The sequence below is a fragment of the Corylus avellana genome, chromosome ca2 (assembly GCF_901000735.1).
Source record: "Corylus avellana chromosome ca2, CavTom2PMs-1.0".
Lineage (NCBI taxonomy): Eukaryota > Viridiplantae > Streptophyta > Magnoliopsida > Fagales > Betulaceae > Corylus > Corylus avellana.
In genome coordinates, this window is record NC_081542.1 from 42,806,053 (window position 1) to 42,825,370 (window position 19,318).

General features: G+C 38.0%; 3 protein-coding genes across 4 annotated transcripts; 1 reads left to right on the forward strand and 2 right to left on the reverse strand.

The window, feature by feature from the left end:
- Positions 1-172: 172 nt before the first annotated feature.
- LOC132169838 (vesicle-fusing ATPase-like) lies at positions 173-4,924 on the reverse strand. Its single transcript, XM_059580791.1, has 11 exons — positions 4,709-4,924; positions 4,209-4,276; positions 4,050-4,131; positions 3,912-3,962; positions 2,565-2,735; positions 1,924-2,078; positions 1,729-1,837; positions 644-700; positions 441-540; positions 303-358; positions 173-253 (listed from the first exon to the last, which is right to left on the reverse strand). The coding sequence occupies exons 1-11, from the start codon at positions 4,922-4,924 to the stop codon at positions 173-175; spliced, it is 1,146 nt and encodes a 381-aa protein (XP_059436774.1).
- Positions 4,925-9,221: 4,297 nt separating this feature from the next.
- LOC132171125 (ABC transporter F family member 4-like) lies at positions 9,222-12,239 on the reverse strand. Of its 2 annotated transcripts, none has more exons than XM_059582355.1 (2): positions 12,149-12,239; positions 9,222-11,670 (listed from the first exon to the last, which is right to left on the reverse strand). In XM_059582355.1, exon 2 carries the CDS (start codon positions 11,655-11,657, stop codon positions 9,483-9,485), a length of 2,175 nt encoding a protein of 724 aa, XP_059438338.1. In that variant the 5' UTR covers positions 11,658-11,670; positions 12,149-12,239; the 3' UTR covers positions 9,222-9,482. The 2 variants fall into 2 exon arrangements, with proteins under 2 accessions (XP_059438338.1, XP_059438339.1); XM_059582356.1 differs by lacking the exon at positions 12,149-12,239 and adding an exon at positions 11,861-11,920.
- A 151-nt stretch (positions 12,240-12,390) lies between these two features.
- LOC132171304 (large ribosomal subunit protein bL21m) lies at positions 12,391-19,106 on the forward strand. Its single transcript, XM_059582588.1, has 5 exons — positions 12,391-12,859; positions 12,940-13,020; positions 17,172-17,273; positions 18,254-18,328; positions 18,414-19,106. Exons 1-5 carry the CDS (start codon positions 12,422-12,424, stop codon positions 18,531-18,533), a joined length of 816 nt encoding a protein of 271 aa, XP_059438571.1. The 5' UTR covers positions 12,391-12,421; the 3' UTR covers positions 18,534-19,106.
- The last annotated feature ends 212 nt before the right edge of the window (positions 19,107-19,318 follow it).

The following is a 19,318-nucleotide window of genomic DNA, read 5'->3' on the forward strand; positions in this document are numbered from 1 at the left end:
GAGGATTCTTTGACTAGGGGTCCCAATTCTTGAAATGGCCATTATTGTTCATTAAGACAACACAAATAAATGTAATTATATATAACAGCCCTAATAGTCCAGGACATTAGAGAATAATATATTTAGTCAAAAGGAAATACCAGACTAAAACGAAATGCCATATATGTGTATATCATATAGGAGGACAAACAATGTGAAAGTAATGATAAATTACGCTAGTCATCAAAAGCAACAAATTGGTGCCACTATCAATCTACTGCAACAAACAGGGAGCGTTAACATAGAGTTGAAGATTTACATACCTTACAAATAGCATCAATTTCGTCAAAAATGATTACATGCAAATCACTTTCGTCCCCTGAAAAGAAAAAGAACATGATATATTAGTGATCATCAAAAGATTGACACAGAAATACACCTAGTTGGTATATCTCCCTTACCCCGAGTTCTTTGATCATTCTCAGCATCGGCAAAAAGATCCCGAACATTCTTTTCAGTTTCACCAACGAATTTGCTCAAAACTTCAGGTCCATTAACAATCTATCACAATTCACCAAAAAGAAGGGAAAATTAAAAACATGCTCCATCAACTGCAAGCATAGATTTTCACCATCTTATCTAATGTGAAGCAAAACACTCATACCTCATTTCTATTATAGACATTATTCAGGCATGTTTTATCAGCTTTGGAACCCAAAGACTGTTCTAGCATCAAAATAAAGAAACAAGGTATGCACTAGCAAGGTTCCGACAATTATAGAATGTTAGCATATGATCAGAAGCAAATTGAGGATAAAAATGGATACATTTAATCCATGACAAAACCAGAAGTGCACAAGGAGAGTATGCACTAGGTTGAACATTGAAACGAAATAAAACAGAGACAAACTGCCTGTCTTCTCATATAGAACATGTATTGATTAGATTTTGTGAGTCAATCATGCGCTTGATAAGCATTTTCTACTCACCAGATCACAAGAAACTTCAGAAAGGGTGTGTTTCATCATAGTCTAATCACTTCTGAGATTAATTTGTATGAGTCTATGGGGACATTGTCCAATTTCAGTCAATTAGAAGTGGATCTATTTGTAAGTCAAACCATATTTCGGAATACTGCAATTGATATTTGTTTCTAGAATTATTGAATTCCAATTCAACTGTGCTACCACCTAACTTAGAGATAGCTAAAATTCTAACTTCATTCTAAACACAGTATGATCCATTAGATGCATGTTTTGGAATTTCAAACACCAGTTGCAAAACAGAATATAATTAGAAAAGATTATTCGAAGTCTTAAATAAGCGTCTTATTGCACAGGTCAATAACATATTCAATAGCGGACCCTTCATGCTACAATCTGACAAAAATAATTACAATGTAATTGTAGAAGAAGTAAATTGCTGCCAATGATAAATGGTGGATGTGCATAAACAACCCTATTTTGTTGCTCACTGCAAAGCAAAAATGGCAAAGCTCAATCACTTCAATAGTTTAGGAGGTCATGTAATTATGTAAACAAGAATACAAACTTCTGACAATAAGAAAGAAGTTTCAGTTTCACTGGGGTCCCCAAAGCTTATCAATCAATTATCTTTAGAGTTACAAATTTTTTTACCAATAAAAAGCATATATAGAACATTCTTTGACTTTAAATCTCCCAATCATTTAAGAAAAGATAACAAAAAAAAAAACCCTTATTTCTAAATAAAATAAACCCATCTCCTAACCTTTGGTTCCCTCCCATTCAGCATTTTTCCAATTTGACGAGCCATAAGTGTTTTGCCAGTACCAGGAGGCCCAAAAAGCAGCATTCCCTTCACATGCTTAATCCCCAATCTGGAAGACCAAGATTTCCATATAAGAGCATGCATTTAGATAAAACTGACTTGAATAAAAACAAAATGAAATTTTGATAATATTACTTATTTGTCACATGGGGAGGGAAAACACGAGAAGCAAAGGCTCTTCGAAATATATCTGCAAACTCCGCACTTAGGCCACCTATACCAAGTTCTTGAAGATTGAACTCCTTTTGCCTGAAGATGTTGCTGCTTGCTGCTTCACGCTGATTGACAACCTGCATCGAAATATCAGTTAATGAATTTAATATTGACATTAAATTGATCAAACTATAAATATGAGACAAGTGTCATTGAAGTGTTCTCTATAAATGATTATCATGTTAAATTGATCAGTTCATGTTCAACAGAGTAGCAAGGAGCAAAAATAATTAAGGGAAGATGCAAGTGCAAGAGATGTTTTGACTCATTTTTCACTGCAGCGCCTCCTTCAGCATGCATTGGAAGTAAAAAAGATATTGATGCACAATCCACCTATCTAGGATAACATGACTTCTGCTTTATATGAACGCATAAATCATAGTAGAATTTTCCATAGCAATCATATAAAATACTGAGAAGTTAGTTCAATCAGTGGCATTATACATGTAGCCAAGTCTTCACGTTGCTATCTTTAATTTTCATATAGCAAACTTATCAGCAGTTCAATTATTAAACATAGCCAGGATAAGACAGATAAGAGAAATAAAAGACAAAAATACAACCTTTATTCCACTCCCATTTGATGTTTCAAAGACAAAGTATGTATCACTTGAAATTATCCCTCTTTCAGGAGCATTAGAGCTTTGTTGCCCCTCAACAGCAGCTTGATTGACAGTGAAAATATAGTTATTTCCATGATACTCAAACGATACTTTTTGCCCTGTTGTCATGACCTGCATACAACAAGACCAATAATCCATAGCCTTAACTGATATCACCCAAAAAGATTTAGGCAACAAAGAACAAGCAGACCCCACAAAAGCACCCAGAACATTAGTATAAGTCTCACGTGTGTCCTATTAGGAAAAAAATGGGGGATGACAGAATAATTGTTGTTTTTTTTCTATCTTTTATTCTTTTTTCCACTCTTTTTTTGGCTTCAAGCATACCATTCTACATGCGATCAAAAGTAAGCAGAACCATTCTGTAATCCAACCCATGTATCCTAACTCTATTGGCAGAATAATCATTATGATACATCTGCAGATAAAAACCTCTATCGCTGAAAAATGTTTCACTCTTTTCCATCTTTATTGTCACGTATACCCACAAAACCAAATCTCCAACTAATTTTCATTCTTTTATATATATATATATATAAAATAAAATAAAATAAAATAAAAAAAGAACATTGGTTCATGGTAATATTTTCAAGGTACAGTAGCGGATTTGGATTGTATAGCTGTTGGAATTTATATAGTACTACATATTTTTTGGCACAAGGATAGCACAGTTTTTTTGTCACAAGGCTAGCAAGTAGTCAGCAGGAGAAATAATCCAACAAGGCTGCTAACCTGAGTAAATCTTTCTCTACTGTTCAGCTTTATCAAGTGCCACAGCTTCAATTTTCTAATGCAACTATTTTAACTCCAACCACATGTATCCATTTCCTTTTCAGAATTCCAATTGTACTTGTAGCTTCTTCAACTTGAACTAAACATTCCCTTGTACTAACAAAGTTGAAGGTCATTCTAGTACATGATCAAACCATCCTTAAGAACTCTCATTCTTGCACAAAGAATGCAATCCTCAACTTCTCACCTGTTAATACCATCTTATTCTATCTGTCTCAAAATTGCTTTCCAATTTCTGCCCATCACAATATCCTCTTTTCAGCTAGTTACATAAGGCATGTTGTTTCTTGACTACCTATTTTTGTATCAAGTTAATACTAAAATTTTTAGCATTTGATAATCACACAACAATGTTACAGAGCAAATTCTGATAGTAGAAGCAAAACCCAGGTTCCTAAAAGTTCTATTTACAACAAATTCTCAATCAATTACAGCTGAGATGCAACGAAGTAACATCACAAACACATGGAATATGCCAAAAACATACAACTCTACCTGGTTGATAAATCTCTTTCGAAGTTGGTTGGCCAGAAGAACAGCATCAACCTACAAAAAAAAAAGGAACAAAAAAGTAGAATAAACTTTTTGAACATAAAACCTTCCAAGGTAAACAACGATTGTCACTCCATATACCTGTTCATTTTTATTCCCCTTTTTCACAAACTCCAACTCAAGTGTAAGCAATGCCAGGTCGAAACTATCAGGCGGAATAAATCTAAAACAATAACCACGATATAATTAGAAACGTGAAAATGTGCATTGAAAGACAAACACAAATTGGTATTGAATAACCTGCTAACGGGTATCGAATCGCCGGAGGAAACTCTAGCATGCCGACGCTGAATCGCATTTAGGGCAATCTGGCCACTGCGTATGCTTTCGTGAGCAGTATATCTCAGTCAAGGCCATCAAAAAAATAAGAACTCTACACGAATCCAATCGACAGTCGCTTTAAATTTCAACAAATCAAATCTCAAACGAATAAAAAAATGAACGAACGCATTCGCATCCTCAATCGACACTACAAATCGCGCTAAGCACCGTATCTATAGCTTTTTTTTGATAAATAGCAACGTATCTATAGCTTCTTTTTTTGATACATAGGACCATATCTTTAGCTAATCCCTACACTTTTATCGAATTAATTTCTGAATTAAATGGCATTTATAATTAAATGAGCAAATAGCATATGCAAAAACTTGATCAATGTCGAAGCACTATATCAATACATAACTAACAAATTTATGAGTCAATTCATGATTTCTTAAACTAATAAAGCAATTTTCAATTACGCGTACGAAATGAGAAAATAGACCAGAATTTCTAAAAGGATATGAAACAGAGAGAACGAAGGAATCTCCGATGGAAGCGAGGAAGAGCTTGGTGCCGGGGACGGCGAAGCCGTGGAGATCGGCGTGCGAGCAGTACGCGAGATTGGTGAGCGCTAGGTCCGGCGCCGGCGTGTTCGTCACGATCATGTTCGCCGAAGCCGGGGACGAAAACCGCATTTTTCGATCGGGTCGGATCGGGTCCGAGATCAGCTCGGGGTTGCTTTGGTACGAAGTAAAAAATGAAGGCTAAGGAATGAATCAGTGCGAGGACTTTGAATATCTCTCTGTGTTCTCTGTGCAAGAACTTTGAAAAAATTACATTTTACCTTTAGTTCAGTTGATAGCATTTTTCAATTCGACCTAAAGTTTCAATTTTTTAAAGGGAATACTCTTGGAGTTTGACAACTTTATTTTTATCTTTTGAAGTTTCTTTTTTATCACAAGAGGTCCCTGTGGTTTTGATAAATGATCAAGTTAATCCATCCGTTAATTGACCTAACAGAATTTTACGTGAACCAATTAGATGTTAACACGTGGCACATACTTAATTTTTTTTAATTAAAAAAAATGTATTTAAAAAAAAATGGAAAAAAAAATTTGAGAATGGCTGAGTGCCCAAGGGGTGGCCGAAACCACCCCCTAGGCTCCATGGAATGGAGCACACCCCGGCATCACCAGAGTACGGGCCCACCCCTGTTCAATCCGGTAGTTCGGTGACCGGGTGTAGTTTCAACCAATTTCATAATTCAATCCGGTGGTCGCAGCCACCCTGAGCAGGTCAAACCACCTTCAATGTAGGTCAAAGGCTTTCACACCTCACTTTTTTTTTTTTTTTTTTTTTTCAATTTAAAAAAAAAAAATTAAGTATGTGTCACGTATCAACATCTGATTGGTCCAGGTGGAATTCCTTTAGGTCAACTATCAGATGGACTAACTTGGTCATTTATCAAAACTACATAGACCTCCTGTAATAAAACTAAAACCCAGAGTATAAAAATAAAGTTGTCAAACCTCATGGAGAATTAGGTATTTAATCTTTTTTTTTAAATTCGGTTATTCCATCGATCAAAGCGTTTTGACTGGCCGATCACTATTAAACCTTTTTTTTTTTTCCAAAATGCCCTCATTCCTGTTGCTTCTCCCTTTGCCTTCCATTTTCACCGAGATCCTTCACAAATGGTTACCTGGCATTTTGTCTCCATCAGATCCTTCTAGAATCTCAAGACAATGAACAAAAGAAGGAACCACTATATCATTGAGAGTGATATAGTGAACTCATTGAGAGTGATTTTCACGTTTTCGGCAAGGTGATTTGTGGCTCAATTCAGAGGCTCCAGCAACAGGGTGTTTTTTTATCTTCAAACTCATCTATTGCATGGGTTGATTCACTGCAATGGGTTTGGTCATCTACTCCGTATAAATGAAATTGAAGGAGGGTCTAGTATCTCTGCGGCAAAGAAATCATAAATCTTTGGGATCAAATCTGCACAAATCTCTGGACCTAGTAATGAAAACCCCGAAATGATCGAAATGATCAAACAGAGAGAGAACAAGGATGGATCGAACGAAAAGAGAGAGAACAGGGATGGAGGCATTTTGGGAGAAAAAAAGTCCAACCTCCGCTTTGACCAACGGAATGGTCGAATTGCAAAAAATTGAAATTTTAGGAGGTAAATTGCAAAAATTGAAACTTTGAGAATCGAATTGAAAAACGCTACTAACTTTAGGGGGTAAAGTATAATTTTCGCATGTGATCACTGTTTCATTAGTTGGCTTTGACTGACAGAATGGCTGAATTGTAAAAAATTAAAACTTTAAGGATCGAATTGAAAAACGCTGCCAACTTTGGGAGGTAAAGTATAATATTTCCGAAATGTTTTGTTCAAAGTGCAATTAAGCAAAAATCAAATTTAATTTAAAAATTAGATTTTTAAATTTCTATACCCTGGTTTTTTTTTTTTTTAAATAATATTTTTTATTTTTTTAATAGTATTTTCGTCATTACTCATTCAAATTTTTATTTCACGACTTATCTTAGGGTCGATGAAGGTTTTTCAACCCAACCCAATTGGGCTACCTGAATTTTATTTATATGTACTAGAGCCGTGATTCAGAGCACGTGCGTGCTAAGAACGCCAAGGCAGCAAATTTTTTTTTTAATATTTTAATAAAAAAAAAAAAATTTGCCGCGCGTTCTATTTATTTCACCCTATGTACTATGGTTCCTTTTATTGTCCATCCCACTGTTGCTGAAGCTGTGGCTGCTTGGAAGGCTGTGCTTTTTTTTTGCAAAGATTTAGGATTTTAACGGATTTATTTGAAGGGAGATGCGCTTAAAATTGTTAACTCCTTACATTAAGAAGGGCCCAACTGGAGTCGATATGGGCAATTGATTGAAGACACTCGGGTAATTCTTAATAGTATCTAATCTTAGGTTGTAGGGCATGTTGGGCGGGAGGCAAATGAAGCCGCTTATCATCTTGCGAAGTTGGCTCTTGGCCATGATGAAGAACAAGTATGGATAGAGAAAATCCTATGTATTCAAGACATTGTAATTGCTAAGCAAAAGTCTACAGACTGGTTTTTTATGAAAGATCGACCATTTAAAAAAAAAAAAATTGATTTCAAAAACCCAGCTGCTATATGGATGTTTTGAAAAAAAGAAAAGAAAAGATATATTAAGGGAGAAAAATGAATTGCATCCATATAGATAAATCATGTTAAATCACTATTTATTTCAAAAGCTTAATATAATAAGAAAAAAATAAATTTTGAGCATGTTTGAGATTGCAAGAGCTTAAAAAGTACTTTTAATAGATAAAAACTTGTGCAAAGTAGAAATAGGTTTATTTGATTAAGGGTCCGTTTGGGAGTACGTTTTTTTAAAAATAATTTGCGTTTTTAAACCAAATCGCAATTTTTAAGTGTTTGGGATCGTGATTATGAAAAAAACATCGATTTCTATAAGCTGACTAGAGGGTGTTTATTTGAAAAAGTGCGACTTTAAACTAAAATCACGATTTTCCTTAAAAAAATATTTGGGGCAATATTTACATATTTGACCATGAAACCGCAATTATATGCTAATGTTATCCAAACATTCCATCGATAAAAAGTACTTCTTAACATGTTTTACTAAATGCATGTGCGATTTTAAAAAGAAGCAATTTCAAAAATGCAATTTTTAAAATCGCACTTATTGAAATTGCACTCAAACGGGCCCTAAAAACTCAAAAAGTACTTCTTTTATAAGTGATGTCCAACATGTGAACTGATAAATGATGTCTAACATGTGAAATATTTAACTGAAACGATAAATAAATGATAAAATCAGGGTTTAAACTCAAGATCTTTGTTCTAATAGCTTTTTAAATTACTGTATATCTTAAAAACTTAAAATATTATGAGGAAGTAAATTTAATAATTTAATCAATATTCTACCAAAAATGAAAAAAAAAAAAAAAAATGATTACTCATGAAGATCGGTGGAGATAGCACTGCAAAGAGAGTTTAAGATTGTGATTGAGAGCGTGAGAGAGACATTGTGTTATCGTTATGGGTACAACAAGGAGCACGATGGCAAGAAGTGGTAAAAGGAGGAGCAATGATAAAAGGGGTGGAAGAACAACTACTTGTAGGGAGACTAAAAGCTGGGTAAAAGATTCAAGCCTATTTGGGATTGTGTTAAAAAATAAAGTTTTAAAGCCAAAAAGAGCTTTTTATAATTAAGTGGCATCAGAAATATCCGCCATGTTCGTTAACGACTTTGTTTTATAGCCCCAAAAATACGTTAAGAAACAAATCATCCTTTTCAATTGAGTAGAAAATTGGCTCATCAAAGAATTCTTTTGTTTTCTGTTAGATTTATTCTATATAGACCAAGAAATTAAAATTCCATCCCAGCACAAATGACTAAAAATAGAACATTGGAAGGATCATACATGCTTATGAACACAAAGTTGATTAATAATTAAAGATTCTGCAGAAAAAAATAATTTCAAAAGAGCATGTCGTAAAAGAAGTGCTGCATAGTTTACATGTTCAACATTCACTGTTCACTCCATTTTATGCAATTAGTACAAGACCAGGGCATAATGTTTTTTCAATGTAATAGGCAATTTGAACAAGAGCAAAACAAAAAATTAATTTATAAGCCGCATACATTATAAGACTATTTACCATATGCAATGTCAACTAATCTAGAGAAAATATATCAAGTCTAAGTTGCATATATTATCAAATGAATTACAATTGCCTTGTAGGATTTTCTTGTTCCCTATGCGAGATTAAGTCTCCACAGACCAAAAGAAGCAAGCTCAATTGTTTCTAAGAGCTGCAAATCATCTTTACCTGCAGCTGAGTATTGGCAACCAAAACAAAGACAAAAGAACTAAGGAGTTCAGAGCTTTATCATAGTACTACAAACCTGTCACATGGAATTCAATGCAGAAATTGCTACAAGTAGGCGATAACAGAACAATGAAAAGGGGCAAAAATAGTATTATAACCAAGAAAATCATAGCAATATTTTTCACAATAAAAGTTGACTAGCATGCATCATGCATGAGATCAAAAGTGCACATATAAGAAGTGAACATCTGACTAAATATAAGGTTTGTAATTTCTACACATCCGCAAGACAGGGATTACACTCATTGAGTTACAAAATTCAATATAAACACAACAAGAGCAATGTATGATGTGCAACATCTATACTTATGCCAGAGTTGCCAAATCAATCGTCAACCTCTGCTCTGATCTCTCTTTGTAACTCCTCCTTGTACTCCTCAAATGTTCCAGGGAAAGTACTCACAGTTCCATTTTCTACAACCCAAATTTCACTCCTCTCTTCATCATCACAAACACGTGATATGAGCCTAGAGTCATGACTGACCAGGACAACTCCACCAGTAAACTCATCCAGTGCATCAGCCAGTGCGTCAATGCTCTGCATGTCCAAATGATTTGTAGGCTCATCCAATAGCAATATGTGTGGCTTCGACATGGAAATTGAAGTGAAGACAACCCGTGACTTTTGCCCTCCAGATAATTTTGCAATTGGGGTGAGGTGATTATGGCTGGGGAGTCCAAATTTTCCAAGCTTTGCACGAACAGCCTCCTGCTTGCTAAGTCCCTCTTGATCTGGATGAAGACGAAGAAGATACTGCACTGGTGTTTCCTCCATTGTTAGTAGGTCCACAAAGTGCTGTGAATACCTCCCAATCCTCAGCTTCTGACTCCTCCGTACTTCACCCTCAGTCGGAACCAAATCACCTGCAAGAAGATTCAGTAGAGTAGATTTTCCCGCTCCATTTGGCCCAATAATAGCAACACGTGTTCCCATATCAATACCTACATCAACATCTGCGAGCCTGAAATCCTCTCGGTTTGGGTAACTGAAACTGACTTCAATTAGCTGCAAGAGTGGTGGTGTGAGCTCAGTAGGTTCAGGGAAGTGGAACTCCACACTGTAATCTCTCCATTTCTTTGGGGCCTCTGGCAGAGGCTCATCCTCATCAACCTTTCCCTTTGCCTTGCTCTTGGATGCTTCTTTTGCAGCATTAAACTTAGCCCGGTCTTTAACCTTCTCCTGCTGAGCACGATTCCCTGACCTCTTGGCTGCTTTAATTTGCTTCTCATAAGTTTCAAACTTCTTGTTCATCTCTTTGCGACGCTGATCGTACCCACTTTCAAACTCATCAAAGTTTCCACGATATAATTGAAGCTTCAAATCATGGAGATGAATGATCTCATTGCAGACAGAGTTAAGGAAATCCCGGTCATGTGAGACAACAACAAGAGTTTTCTTCCACCGACACAAGTACTCCTCTAACCAGAGAACGGCCCTAAGGTCAAGATGGTTTGTGGGTTCATCTAATAACAATAGCGTTGGTTGCACAAAAAGTGCCCTAGCCAATGATATTCTCATTCTCCAGCCACCACTAAATGACCGGGTTGGACGACCTTGCATTCCTTTGGTGAACCCCAATCCAGCAAGAATCTTTGATGCCTGAGCCTCAGCCGCATCCGACCCCAATATCTGCAACTGCTCATACAATTCAGCAAGCCTCTCTCCTGCATCATCCCCATTGCTATCTTCAACTTCATTCTCACCCTCAGCAGCAGAAGACAAATTCTGCAAAGCTGCAACCTCATTTCGGAGCTTGACAAGCTCTTCATTAGCGGAAACAACTGCTTCAAGAGCAGTTCTATCATCACCAACCACCTCTTGTTCAACCAAAAGAACATCAATATTCTTAGGTACTGGAATCCTCCTCCAAGCAAGGAGCTTTAATAATGTAGACTTGCCCATTCCATTGGGTCCAACCAAACCGTACCTTTTCCCATGAGATATCTTTACTGATGTATTCTTCAAAAGTTCTTTACCCCGAGCTGCCACAGAGAAATTATCTATGGTTATATCTTTGACATTGGCATCAGCTTCATCACCTCCATCAAGAACTGAGCTCCGACTACCAATAACAACAGTAAAAGCATCTCGGTCATCCTTAAGAGCCTCCTGTTTTGCCTGCACTGCTGCATAGGCGGCAAGCACATCCTTCTTTTCTCTTTTTTTCAACTCTTTTTCACTCATCAATATTTCAAGTGCCTTTGGGTCACTCCTCCGATTGGATTGCTTCAGTTCTTCTCCAGAGTCTTCATCCTCCTCATCAGAGGGAGGTAGATCAATGTCATCGGTGTATTTTGGGGCGGCTTTGGTCTTAGGTTTGCTAGAAGTAGCAGCCAAGGAAGAGGAAGAACCCTTTTTAGGTTTATCAGGTTTCTGGTCCATACTGGCAAGCATCGCCGTGACCGAAATCTTCTCTTTCTTCCCATCTTTCGAAACGTCTTTGCCACTCCCCTTAGTTTTGGTGGTTGCACCGCTCTCCTCCGCCTTCTTCTTTCCCATTGCAGCAACCGATCTGGTGAGAAGAAAATAACTAAAATATATGAAATTCTATCAATTTGAGTGATTTTAATTCAGTTCATCACGATTCATGAACACAAAAGTACATTAGGCCTTCGCAGCAAATTTCAGACGACAATTTCAAAAGAAACCATAGAGGTAAAGCAAGGAAACATAGAATTCACCGATATCTTACAAAAACAAACCTTGAGAATTACAGAATTACTGCAACTGAAAAGGCTAAATACGATTGGATTATTCGTTCACTCGCCAAACACAGAACACAGTACGGAAGATATCCAAATCTCGGAATCGGAAAGTTTTGGAATCGATTCCGCCGTTTGACGGCCTAATATAGGTCGGTGGATTTGGAATCGGATTCAAAATCTTATTATAGATCTCAAATTCACAAAAAAGAAAAAGAAAAAAGAAAAAAGAAAAAGCAATACCATATGTGAATAAGCAGAGAAGCTGAAGGTGATCGAAGGTAGTACCTGGAAGAGAGAGCAGAGTCGTGAGAGTTTAACGTCGAGCGAAAAGAGGAAGAAGAAGGTCAGAAACTTTGTGCTATTTCTGGAAAATACCTTTTTAGCTTTTGGTTTACGTAAAATATCTTGACAAAAAAGGGAAACCGGCTTTTGAACTTGGGCTTGGGCTTGGGCTTTCGGACCAGACTCGACATCTTGGGTCTAAACCCACAGAAAACTGGGCCACCACAAAACCCTCCCTAAAACCCTAGATTTTGGAACTGAGCTGAACGAGCGTCTATGGCGAACAGGCGGTGCCTCCACGCTCTGAGCCGCCGCTCGTGGGCGCGCTTCTCCATGAACACCACTCTCCCTTCCCTCCGAACCCTACTTCCGCTTCCCGCCCAACCGATCAAGCGCAATGTATCCCAATTCAGCCACGGTGTCACCATGCTGTGCACCCACTGGTCCCACCCTCGGCATTTCTCGTCCAGCAGGGAAAACGATGACGTTTCGGAAGACGACGATGAGGATGACGACGACGACGACGACGAGGAAATGAGCGAGAGTGACGACGAAGAGAGCGTTGGGAATTCCTCGGCGTCGAGTTTGAAGAGAGAGTACACGGCGGAGGAGAGAGAGGCGGAGGCCGCGGCGATTGGGTACAAGGTGGTGGGCCCGCTCGAGCGTTCCGACCGGGTTTTCAAGCCCTACGAGGCGGTTTTTGCTGTCGTTCAGGTTCGTTTTCGCCATTTTTTGCGTCGTTTTTTATTGAGTGGTTTTGAGTTTCATGTCTGTTTTTTTTTTTTTTTTGGTAGATTGGGTCACACCAGTTCAAGGTGAGCAATGGGGATTGCATTTTCACCGAGAGATTGAAGTTCTGCGAGGTTAATGAAAAGGTGGGCTGCTCTTGAATTCGCAGGTTCAGATGCAATGAATGATGTTGTTTCTATATGTTATGAATAGGATAATTGGGTTTTTCCAAGTTTATTGTGTTGATGAACTTTCGGAATGAATGATTTCAATATGTGCCTTGTCAATAATGAGACTGGTGTTCTTGTGTTCTTTGATCAGCTAACCCAAAAGCAGATTTTATCTCTATAAGAAAAGCAATTCAGTCCCACTCAGTCCCACTCAGTCCCAGCTTCGTGCCACATTATTTCCTCTGCCTTTCTCTTTGTTTGTACTCTCCCTTTTGCCATGGGAGGATATCTACCCCTCCTTTGTACAGCTTTTCTCTTCTTGTCAATGAAGTTCTCTTGCTTATTTTTTTTTTGATAAGTAATAATGATATAAAAAGCGCAGAGGGGCACAACCCACATATACGGGAAGTATAAAAGAGAGCGCCTAAGAGGGAGAAAAATGAAAGAGAAAATCAGAGAAATTGATCCCTATAGGAGCAAGCCAAGCGGCTGTCCAGGAATACAAAGTAAAGAAGAAGAAATGGGTCAATTCTTCTATGGTCCTAGTGGAGTTCTCAAAGCATCTAGCATTCCTTTCATTCTAAATACACCACATAAGACACAGAGGGATCATCTTCCACACTACCGCACTTCGGGACCGACCTCCCGACCACCAGCAATCGAACAAGCCCCTCACCTTGCAAGGCATGACCCAATGCAACCCAAAACGATCAAAAATAGTATGCCAAAGAATGCTCGCTGTCTCGCAATGGAGAAGAAGATGATCGACTGACTCTCAATTCTTCTTGCACATACAACACCACTCCACTATCACAAAGTTTCTCTTCCGTAGGGTGTCGTGAGTCAAAATCTTGCCTAAGACCGCGGTCCACCCAAAAAAAGCCACTCGCATAGGCACCTTAGTACGCCAAATGCTCTTCCAAGGAAACACCTCATGATCTAAATTAGACAAGGCCTTGAAAAGTGACTTAACCTCGAACTTGCCTTTCTTAGACGATGACCATCGAATACGATCCTCAGAACCTGTGGATATCTTGCAAGAGTACAACCGGTCCAAGAAAGCAGAAATCAAATCCATCTCCCAGTCCTGTACGGGCCGCACAAAAATGACATTCCACTCGACCACCCCACTCCTCCACATGAAGTTATCCTTCACCCAAGCTTCTTTATGTCTGGCAATGTTGAACAAGGACGGGAAAGCATGCTTCAAAGCGGAATCCCCACACCAAATATCATGCCAAAAACGAACTTTCGAACCCACCCCCACCTCAAAACGGATGCCTTTGGCAAAAAAATCCCAACCTTGACGAATGTGTTTCCATAAGCCCACACCATGGGAACCCGAGACCTTCTTTGTGCACCACCCACCATCCTGATCTCCATACTTAGATTTGATAACCTTATACCATAGAGCCTCACTCTCATTCGCATACCTCCAAAGCCATTTTCCTAAGAGAGCTTGATTAAACTGATGCAACTTTCGAATGCCAAGCCCGCCGTACCGAAGGGGACGACAGACTTGATTCCAATTGACAAGATGCATCTTAGGCTCGTCTCCCATCCCTCCCCATAAGAAATCTCTTTGAACTTTCTCAAGTCTTTTGGCTACACTCATAGGGATCGGAAACAGAGACAAAAAGTAAGTCGGTAGATTAGAGAGCGTACTCTTAATGAGGGTTAAACGACCTCCTTTAGAGAGATACATTCTCTTCCAACCTGCCATCTGACGCTCCATCTTTTCGATCACATCATTCCACATAGTTGTATCCTTATGCGCCGCCCCAAGAGGGCGACCCAAATACTTCATAGGCAAATCGGCAACACTACACCCAAGGATATCGGCTAAACCCTCAATGTTCTCCACCTCCCCAATAGCCACAATTTTAGACTTTCCAAGATTCACTCTCAAACCCGAAACAACTTCAAAACACAAAAGAATGAGCCGCACATACCGGATTTGCTCGATCGAAGCTTCACAAAAAATCAAGGTGTCATCAGCAAATAAAGAGTGAGAGACCACCAACTCCGATAAAACCCTATTTCCCACCGAGAAGCCAGTCAAAAAGCCTAAGTCAACCGTCGCATTCACCATCTTACTCAATGCCTCCATAACAAGCACAAAAAGTAACGGAGAGAGCGGGTCCCCTTGCCGAATTCCCCTCGAGCTATTAAAGAAGCCTTCTGGAGAACCATTCACAAGAATGAAAAATCTGACCGACGTAATACACCACTCTATCCAAGCCCTCCACCTCTCACCAAAACCACATCTATGCAGCAAATACAATATAAAGTCCCAATTAACATAGTCGTAGGCCTTCTCCAAATCTAATTTGCAAAGAACACCTGGCACCCCTGACTTCATACAACTATCCACACATTCATTTGCAATAAGAACCGAATCTAGGATTTGACGACCCCCAATAAAAGCATTTTGAGAGTAGGATATGATCTTACCCAACACAGTTCTCATCCTGTTGGCAAGAACCTTAGATACAATTTTGTACACCCCTCCCACCAAGCTAATGGGCCGAAAGTCCTTCATCTCCACCGCTTCCGCCTTTTTTGGGATCAAGGAAATAAAAGTTGCATTCAAGCTTTTCTCCAGCTGTCGTCTACAATGGAACTCGGCAAAAACAGCCATAACATCATTCTTAATAACACCCCAACAAGCTTGAAAAAAAGCCATGGAGAAGCCATCTGGACCCGGAGCCTTATCACCATCCATACCTTTAATCACCTCCCAAACTTCCTTTTCCTCGAAATCTCTTTCTAACCACCTTTTATCCTCCTCATCAATGGACAAAAAAGGCTGGTTGTCCATTCTAGGTCGCCACGTGCTTTGTTCCGAATATAAGCTTTTATAATACCTCACAATGTGGTCTTTAACCTCAGCCGGATCATCGGATAAAATGCCGTTAATACGAAGCACTTCCACACGATTATACCTGTGATGAGAGTTAGCCATTTTATGAAAGAAACAAGTATTGCGGTCCCCCTCCTTGAGCCACAAAGCTCTCGATTTTTGGCGCCAATGAATTTCTTCACACAATAAGGTGTTCTACAAATGAAGTTCTCTTGCTTATAACAAAGAAAGAAAAATAAAATAAGATATCGAAAGAGAGGAAACTGATTCCATTTTTCAGTCTTGGTTTACCTTTAAAGAAGAAGAGACTGTATAGGAAGTTTCATAAAACAAGTGGAAGGCCATTCATGCTTAAGAACATTGGACGTTGAGCAGCTAAGAAATAATGTGCTCATTACATGAGTGGCTGGAATGCATTTTTAGGATGGAATTAGAAGCGTGTATGTTAGCAAGAAGTCATAGGTAGTGCTAGGTTGGGAGAAGAAGAGATACTGGAAGATAAACTTGTTATATGCAATGAAAACAGCCCTAAAGGATTTGTGTGGCAAAATGGAATTCATGCAATTGATCTTGCTTTGCCTAATTGAGTTTAGGTGGTCAGAGTAGCGTAGTTGGGCAGTAAGGCTATGTTGAAATTAATGTATATGTAAACCAGTTCCAGAAAAATAATAAAAAATCTTAATGGTATTAAGCTTCCTAAATTTTTGCTCATGTTGCTTACAAGTTTTTAAACCAAAGGCATTGGTTATACTCCCTTTGGAGGTTTTTATTAAATTTTTTCTTATTAAGAAAAGAAAAGAGCATTGTAGAAGCCTATTCAACATGAAAATGGGCAATTTACAATGTCTTCAACGTTTCAAGTCATGAAATTAAATTATTTGTTATGCACCAATTTGGGTGGTACATCAATTCTGTGAACTACTTCTTTTCCTCATTTACCTTTTGGAGCATGTCAAAATAGACATAGCAAGTCAATCTATAGAAACTTATTAAGTTTATTTCCCTTTTTCATTTCTGCTCTAGCCAATTTGCCATGTAATAGCTTGTCTACCTTAACTAAGGAAATGCCATTGAAGGCATTCTTTTGGGGCTAATTTGGGATTGACATTGTTTTAAAGCTGCTTTGATTTTAATTGTTATGGTCTTTTGTAGTTTGCTGGCAAAGTTATCTAGTTTACTTTTCAAACAAAAATTCAAAACCCTGTCTTTTTCTTTCAATTAACAGATTATTGTGTTGATGCTTCAATGTCTTTGTCTATTGCAGTTAATTTTGAACAAGGTTCTCTTGATTGGCTCCAGTACTCAGACCATTATTGGTAGGCCCATTGTACCAGAAGCAGCTGTTCATGCAGTTGTTGAAGAGCATGTGAGTGTGACACTAATCTTACTCTCTTGTGTCTATGGCAATATTGCATGTGTTCCCAAGTGCTCTTAATTTTTTCTCAATCACGTTGGTTTCATGGGTGACATTTCTTGCAAAGTTAATTCCAGAAGAAGAGAGGAATTTCAAAAGTGAAGAGTTGCTTAATTCAGAAGAGACAGTCAATATATTTGAGTTCTGAGAAAGATGTCCATTAGGATACATGGAGCCATTAAAAAAGTCTGTCTCGGCAAGAAATTTTCATTTAAACAAACTGTAATTCAAAGAGAAGGAAATAGTTTATCTAGCTTCACAGAGGACACAGATACCAACTGCTGTGTTATATTAAGGGTTTTCTGATACCAACTTTATAATAGGGGAAAATCATGATATAGAAGGAAATAGTTCAAATTTTTGATAGAGCAGAATACTAGTCAACTTATATTTGCTAATTTGTAATCCATACTGCACGGGCTAGCTTCTATGGTTGCCAATAAATTGCTTTTGCATAATTTTAACCTTGATTTCAAATTGCTATTTGGATTACTGAAAATTTTAGAAATGATAAGATAAATGAATCATATTGGTGCTGGTTAAGATGGTTTGAATATGCCTGACAATATAAAAAGAGAAAGTAGAAAACACAACTATTCCATGAACATGGAGCTTCTCTATACCCCAAACTAGCAATAGGTTGAGAGGGTTTGAATATGGTCAAGTTGAAATTTTTTTATGCAGATCTCCTAATATAACCGTGTTATATTGTTGTGCTGCTACAGAGTTCTACATAGATCACGTTGATTAATTTTAGTTGTCTATGAGGCAAATTACCCTTTGATCACTATGTTCATGGACATTATAGCTGTCATTTCTCTTTCTCTTTTCATATTGTCTGGCACCAAAATTATATGGCCTTTGTGAATCACCTTATGGCTTCTCTTTTTCCTTTGGCATTAATAATGTTCTTATGTTTCTCTTTCTCTCAGGCATTAGATGCAAAGGTAATTATTTTTAAGAAAAAGAGAAGGAAGAATTATCGCCGCACCAAAGGACATCGCCAGGTATTTCTGAGATCAATTGTCTAAGCAATTGTATTGTGCTACATCATGGTAATAATTTTTCTTGACCCATGGTTCTCTTTTCCAGGAGCTGACTAAATTAAGGATAACTGATATTCAAGGAATTGAGAAACCTGAACAGATAGTCACTGAGAAGCCTACAAAGGCTGCTGAGAAGAAGCCAGAAAAGGTTCCAGTCACTGCATAAGAGGGATTTTACATGGCTATACATTGACAATAATGCTACATCATGCTTATCACTTCTGAGTTGCCTTCCTGATACTATACGATGAGCATGATTCCATTCCTAAGTTGGAGTATGTACATTGGAGCATGTACATATTGGATTCATGTCAAACAGATAATCATACCACCAATCCAATTGTGTACGTGTTGTAGGGTGCTGGTTGCACACTTTTGTTTTCTTTCTATTCCTGTATTCAGTAGTTCGATTCATGAAACCTTCTGTAGAATCAATCAATTTTGTTCCCAAGTAGAGATGATTCCAAGGTCTTAGAGAATTACATATCCATTCGAAAGAATACCCATTCCTTATTGAGAGGAAGTAATGGCGGCACAACCAAATAACGGAATAGTTATTCTATTCCTGGGTGCGTGTGTACCAAACGTGCCCTAGGATAGATTGTGAATGTGGTTGCAACTAGATCTTCTTATATGTTTCCAGAATGGCACTTTATTTGGTTCTTGTACCACAGCATTCTGATCACAAGCTTGTAGGTTGTTTTGATTTTAATTCTTCTAAAGTCAAACTTGTCATCCAGGGCAAACTGTAATCCATTGAGACTGATTTTTAAAATTACTTTTTATGGGTATTAAAGTGTAGGTGTTGAAAGTGCTTGAGACTGCATAAACAGCTTATCAGTTGATTACATCTGTAGGTTTGGTTAGTGGACTGAGTAATATGCTGATGCCTTTTCTTTTAAATGGTATTATGCAGATGCTTATCTTCTCCAGCTCTTGTATTCTTTTTTT